General features: G+C 38.2%; 1 protein-coding gene across 1 annotated transcript in view; it reads left to right on the plus strand.

Annotated features, from left to right (window-relative positions):
* hydin (HYDIN axonemal central pair apparatus protein) overlaps positions 1-7,702 on the plus strand; it is a 103,075-nt gene that overhangs the window by 38,232 nt on the left and 57,141 nt on the right. Inside the window, exon 25 of the mRNA XM_034878117.1 lies at positions 4,418-4,586. Within this exon, the coding sequence (XP_034734008.1) occupies positions 4,418-4,586 (169 nt within the window). The remainder of the gene's footprint in view (positions 1-4,417; positions 4,587-7,702) is intronic.

Genomic DNA, 7,702 nt, shown 5'->3' on the forward strand with positions numbered 1-7,702 from the left:
CCCCCCCCCCCCTCTTCCCCCCCGAAGAGGACTGTGATTACTATAGTAGTCTGTTCATGGCCTTGAACCAACTAACTGCTATAGCTCTACAAGATTAATCACCATCCACCGTCTTTTTCTTCTTTCTTTCTTCCGCCCCATTTTCATCTATTGGTATTCCTTCTGTTTGCTCCCCTCCTTGTCCTCATCTTAGGGTTTTACATTGCCTATTTGTCTTTCTTGTTCTTGTTCTATCTCTCCTCCTGCTCCCCTGCCTCTTCTGCCTGTGCTTCTGCTCGCTATCAAATCCTTATCAGCCTTCTCTTCTCTTCTTTGTCTTTACTCTTTCTCTCTTAGATTGTGTCCCCTCTTAACAATCTGTCTCATTGGCTGTCTTGCTAATTAAATGTAGACCTCACTCTGCGTTCACATTCTCTCTTTAAGGTCTCTGTTTCACCTCTCCCCTCACAAAAACCTGCACTATCTAACCGTGTTCGGCTAATTGCATCCCTATCAGTAATTACACAGCAGCCCTTGGAGAGGGGAATTTCAATAGAGCTAACTCTTATCTATCTATCTATCTTGCCCAATGATAGATAGAGGCAGTATCATGCATTTAAATACTGTAACTTCTTAGTCTTTAGGACTTTATGTCAGTCAGAAGAAAACTGAGAAGCGTATTGAGCTGGATCAATGGACAACTGAATGACGGACTGATCACTCACAACTAATAATGCCAGGTGCTTTAGAGACAGTTGAGTTTAAGCCAAGGTATAAAATAATTTTTGCAATTGTGAGATAAAGATTCTTCAGTAACTTTCTGTCTCTTTTTTAAACCTGAAATGTTACTTTTTGAAACAGCAAAAATCTCCCTTGAGTTTCTGTTCTTGCATTTGTGTTGTCCCTTGGAAAATAGTCTCGCAGTGTCAGACAGAGTGCTGTGGAATAAGGTCTGGGTACACCACTGAGCCAAAGTGAGACTCATTTCCAGCCTTGGAGTTTCACACCTTAGACCGGCACACTTTACTTCACAACTGACTATATTAAAATAACGTAGCTAAACCTTAGCATATACATAAAATAGTGTGTTCTTCTCTACAGCCTTGAATTTCAGTGTATTTTTGTCAAATATTTCCAATTTAGCGGAGAGGAAGTGCTGCTTCAAAATGTTACATCTTTCCAACAACACAATGATAGTCAACAATTTTAAAATCTATTTTCTGTGCAAATAAGTGTTCACAGACATCTAAACCCTAAAATTAAATAAAGAATAAATACAAAATAAATCAACATAAACAAGAAAAAAACATGATTTGCTGATGACACCATCATATATTTCCATCATTTGTTTTTTCCTTTGTATAATATTAAATATTACTTTTATCCTATTCCCTAACAAAGTTAACTGTTCACGTACATGAAGACATGGTTAAATGTAATTTGCTCTTTCCAGTGTATCGCTGTGTGTGCGTCCACACAAATCCTCTCCAATCAATTCCAAAACATCCCAGTTAGAGAAACATATTCTTTGTAAATATTCACAATCATTTCCCGAAAGGACCAAGCAGGCCTGCCTTATTGCAATATTCCCAATTTTCTTTACGCCGGATGTCATGCAATTATCCTGGAAATATATTTCCGCTGTTACGGACTACTTGCAAAATGAATCCTATTAACTGTAGGCTGTTGAGAAAATACATTTTTGTATGAATGCATTATAGTACAAGTATGCAAACATTATTGAGTATAATTGATGCTCTGAACAATCAGGTAAAACTAAAGCGTATAATTTAAATGTGCTGTATATATATAGCGCTTTTCTAGTCTTTATAATTACTCAAAGCGCTTTTACATCATACAGAAACCATTCACCATTCACACACCTGCTCATCAGATAAGCACTCACATTTACACTCCGATGGCACTGCATCGGGGGCAACTCAGAGTTCAGTGTCTTGCCCAAGGACACTTTAACATGGGACTACAGGGCCAGGGATTGAACCACCAACCTTCCAATTCGCGGGCAACCACTCTACCACTGAGCCACAGCCGCCTCCTTTATTTAAATATATTAAATATATACAAATATTTACATATCAGAGAGAGCGACACGTTATAGTGCTTATACCTGTTTATCTTAGTTCACAGAGGCTTACCATATTAGATTAGATACAATTTCACATTATTGTCATTAAACACAGTAGGTACCTGGACAAAATGCAGTGTTGGTGGATCAAAAAAAGAGAGCGCAAACAATAGCAAAAGTGTAGATAAATACAGATATACAGAATATTATAGAATGCCTTTATTCTCATTATACACAAGTACACAGTACCTGTGTAATGAGATTGAAGCAAGTATATAATAAACATCACTAATAAATGGTAAATTGATGGTTAATCAACCTTAAATTAATAGTTATTTTACTTTTAACAAAGAATGAAATGGTAATTTCTAATGTTTAAAATATATTATTAATGCTGTAATTTGGTTTATTGTTGCAAACAAATCATAAGATTTAATATATTACATTAAGCACTTGTGAATGATTACCAAATTGTTTGTTAACCGTTAATAAACATAACCTAGATGGCTAGTATGATTACCTTGTTAATGGTTAATACATACTTGGTAAAGCATCTATAAACCCTATTAAGATAGCACCATCAAATAATCAAGGAATCATCTCTTATTTATAGATAACCAAAAAAGGTTTCATTTAGAAAAATGACTGTTTCTTGATGCCTTTTAAATTACTAATCATTAGCTAATTATCATAAGCATTAGTTGCAGCTTTATAATAGCCGTCCAAATAATGCTTATAAATGGTTTACAAAATGATTATCAACCCTGGACTATTCCTTAACTATCTGTCATTTTATTTTACACTTAACTAATAAAATAAGTTTTTACATTATATACATAATAAGTAAAAAGGAAATGTTTTAATTGTTTAACAGTAAAATTAGTATTAATCCAAGTAGAATTAACCATTTATTAATGATAAATTATTGATTGTTATTAACAAGTATTATCTACACACTGCCACTGTGACATTATTTAAACATGCAACCCTCTGATCTGGAGGAAGACATTATAAATTATTATAAAATGGTTCCAAAAACTTAAATGTAGTAGTAGTATAGTAGTTACGTACCACCACTGGAAATAAAGAAGGTCAAACAATTACACAGTCTTAAATCTGCAAGTCTCTCTTGCTCTCTCTCTCTCACACACACACACACACACACACACACACACACACACACACACACACACACACACACACACACACACACACTTGCTCCTATCACTTCTTTTTTCCCAACAGTCTGCTGGAAGTGAGATGTTTGTGGTTTTGTAGTCTTTGATGTGTTGATTTTTTAGCAAGACTGAACATAGGAAAAGAACAGAAGGAAGATAGAGAGAGAGAGAGAGAGAAAGAGAGAGAGAGCAAGAGAGAGAGAGAGATATGGGTTAGTGGGCTATTTCTGTTTTGAGTCGTGCTCTTGCAGAGTACTCATCTGCTTTTTCACCATCTGTTCTTCTGACCGCACCAGTGGGTTTTAAACTCTTTTTAAAAAGCTTCTTTTTTTTGGGGAGAGAATGTTTTTTGCAGCCTCTTACTCTTATCCACCAAAAATGCACCTTTATTTTTGAAGACATTGACCTAAAGTATTTGTTTGCTCCTACATCTTAGATTGCTGACTTACTCATTTGTGATCTCCCCAAGATCAGACAGCAGTCCAGCTCAGTCCCTTAAAACAACATTTTTCACAGAGTGACCATACAACAGTGCCCCCTGCTGGTTACACACACACACACACACACACACATACACACACACACACACACACACACACACACACACACAAACACACCCCCACACACACAAAAACACAAACACAAACTATGGCAATAATGTAGCCAGTGTTTGGTGATTTAATATAGAGCTTGTCCAGCACAGCTTTGATATGGCTTCACTCACTAAATCCCTCTCATTCTCTTCCATGTTTATTCAGCACTTCACTGCAATCTATCCTGACCTGTTTCCTGCTGCTTGCCTATTAAAATTCCTCTTAATTATAGAACACTCTGTTTAATTAACTTGATAGATGCACCCAGTCTGATCCCACAGGGAAGGAGAGAGTAGAACAGAGAGAGAAAATGAGAGGCAGAGTTCTTTGGGGTGTGGGTGCTAAAGATGTTCTTCGCCACTTGGGTACTACAATATATGTTGTTAATGATATATGGATATACAATAGATGCTTGCATAATTTGCTGTTGGTTTCTGTGTACATGTGTTACCTCACACACATCTTGAGGCTTCCAATTGCCAATTTTCATGGAGCTGAAAGTTGGTCTCATATACCATTTGTGCAGCTTTAAAATGAATATTTCACTTCAAGGATGTTTTATGATGATTTTGTCCCCATAGAGAGACAGAGATGCTGGAGGCAGAGAAGGAGCAGACGAATCCAGAAAATGAGACTGAAGGAGGACAGAGTTCCTCCAGAACGCTTTCTCCTGCCTTTTCATTTCCTCTGAGCCCCAGACCTGGTGCAGATGAGCAGAGCCGCACACAGTGCCGTCTGGGTGTAAAAGAGGTAGGCAAATGCTCCTTTGTAAACAAATCAGGGATTTCCTGAGTTTTCCAGTTTATCAAGGCATGGAGAGACCCTGCTGTAATGGGCAAGTCCTTCTTCGTTTCTATGCTGCCACACCCATCCACATAAAACACATTTTTTGCGTTATAAACCTCAGTGTGAAGATTCTCCCCTTTGTTATCAGTGAACATAACAGATTTCTACGTTTGAATGCATTGATATAATAGACTGAAAAGAGTCTTTTACAACTTACAGGAGTCGTCAAGATAGTTCCCTGATTTATAAAAATTCCGCCCAGTCTCATGGCAGTTTGTGAAAGGGTGATGTTATTTAATCCATTGATTCCTGTACAGGGACACCATTTTTTAGTTTTTTTGTGGTGGTGAGCATGAATTTTAAACTAATGGGATGCATTTTTTGTGATAACACCACAATTACGGTAGCGAGTAGAATTGAAAAGCCAAAAATCTGTGTAAGGAGCTTAGTTGGTGCGGCGGATAGGTCAAACAACACAGTACTATCTGCATTTTTCTTCTCCTAAAAAACAACCGTCCCGTTGTTGCCGTCTCCTGCGTTTCTTATGGTTCCTTTTCCCGGTTGTTCTTTTCCTAACCACAACCGTCCCGTTGTTGTCGTCAGTGTGTGGCGTTTCATTTCCCCATTGTTGTGTCTCCCAGAGACTGCGGATCGTGTCCCGACGGCTGTTGTTGTCCCCCAGAGCAGGCTGCTGCAGCCAAGTGGCATGGCAGTTCTTGAAATGGTCACGTTCCCGTTTTGGGGTGATCACCACAAAATAAACGAGAAAATCATGTCCCTGTTGACTAATCAATAGATCATAGATCAGTTTGTGAGTGTTTGCAGTACTAAAGGGATGAGATAATACTTTGATCACATATATTTATCATTTGGGGCCACAACTATTTTTATTTTCAAAATTTATGAATCTATTGATTTGTCTTTAATATATCACATCAAATTTGCTTCTAGTCTGTACATTGTAGCAAATATCAGCAATATTCTCCCACCAACAATCCAGAAAAACATTGTTGTGTTTGCACCAACAATTACAGTTTTTTTCAATCGCTAACCATCGCTTACCCATACTTCAGATACTTTTTCTAAACTCTTAACACAGACTCACACCTACAAAACACAATTGGCCAAATGGATAATTTTCTTCTCAAAAACACATTTTGTTAAATATATACTAACTCTTCATTTCAAAATAGAACACATCTTTCTCTGCACACACTAACTTTACCAAAACACTGGAAACCTGGCTCAAAATGAAATTATTCTGTCAAAGAATAACAATTGTTTTCACTTCACAAAGTACATGCAGTCAATCAAAGTACACCAGGTTTCAGAATACTGGCTATTGTTGATATTACAAAAACTGCATAGACTTTTATGTCTAGTTTTACAGGTATTTGCATGCAAAACATGCAATCCACCATTTTTACACTACATTTCTTGGTTGGGAATTGTATGTCCACATGTACTGTAATGTTCACATTCAAAATCATTCCAGTAAAAAGCAAATCAGTTTGTTTTCATTTACTGTTTACTACAGGAGGTACAGTAGAAACACGGTATGATAGAACAGAATTGCTGCAGTATTGTACAATTTTATACAGTATTGCTTACAGTGAAGAAAATATCCATGAAACGCATAAGAAAAAAAAAAATGTAAAAAGCCCAGATAGAAAGGGAGGGAGGGAGGGGAATAAAAAGCACAAAATTACTGCATTTAATCTCTGCGATCTTCAGGGTTAGGCCACATGTTTTCATCAACATCACATCTGATATTATCCAAGGCGATGCACCTGGGATAAAAACGCTTGGTATGTCGGATCCACCCTTGGCAGTCATGAACTGTGATGTCCCTGCAGCCAGCATCCATGGCTTCAAGGAGGGACATCTGGTCATGTGGCTTGTGGTCATAAACCTTCCACCTCCATGCAGAGAAGAACTCATTTATGGGGTTGAGGAAAGGTGAATAGGGTTGAAGGAAGAGACTTACCAGTCTTGGGTGGACTTCAAACCATGTTGTTATTGCTTGCGAATGATGGAAAGCCACATTGTCCCAGGTAATTACAAAGGTCCACCTGTTTTCACCCTCCTGATCCTGCTCTGGAACCAGGTGCTGGTGGAGATCATTGAGAAAGGCAAGGATGCGCTCGGTATTATAGGGTCCAACCTGACATCTGTGATGGAGTAATCCTGCATTTGCAATTGCCGCACACATGGTAATGTTTGCCCCTCTCCGTCCTGGCACATCAACTGTGGCCCTTTTTCCAATTATATTTCGTCCACGTCGACACCTGTTGTCCAGATTGAATCCTGTCTCATCTATGTATATGAATTCATGATTCATGAAATTCATGAATTCCATAACTCTCTGAATCAAAGTTAATGTAAATCATGTCATTACTGTATACCATACTGTACTGTAACCTATGACTGTGTACGTTACCTGCTTGCAAAGTGCAAAGCTTATAGAACTGGACAATGAATTGAATATACACTATACCTGGACATACTGTCGTCGTGGCTCCTAAGGGAACAGTGTAGAGCTGCTTCATCCGCACTCTGTGTTTGGACAATGTCCGTGTAATGGTTGTGAGGCTGATGCTATCAATTTTGTCAAATATCTCATGGTCCTCCAAAATTCTAGCTTGAATTTCATGCAGTTTTATTGCATTAATTGCTTGCCAATTTCTACAATGGCAAGCTCTTGATCATTATTGAGGAGCTTTCCTCTTCCCCCAGAGGGTGGAAGACGTTGCATTCTTTAGAGGGACAAAAAATTCAACATATGCATTACTTTGTGACCTTATTGACATGACAAGTGAGAATAGAAACAATCAATGTAAAATGCAATACTTACCTGTTGGTTTGTTGAAAGATGGGTATAATGGAGGCAACCTTTGACCGCCTCAAATTGGGCTGCACTCTTTCAGCAGCCTCTCTTAGTGAAAGACCGGGGTTGATTACATGGTCAACGATAGTGGCACGAATTTCATCACTGACTACTATTCTTGCAGCCCTTGGAATGCCACCACCACGCATTCTTACACCTCTACCTTGCCCTCTCCTTGGGCCTGCTCCTCTCA

This window comes from Etheostoma cragini, chromosome 8, assembly GCF_013103735.1.
Source record: "Etheostoma cragini isolate CJK2018 chromosome 8, CSU_Ecrag_1.0, whole genome shotgun sequence".
Lineage (NCBI taxonomy): Eukaryota > Metazoa > Chordata > Actinopteri > Perciformes > Percidae > Etheostoma > Etheostoma cragini.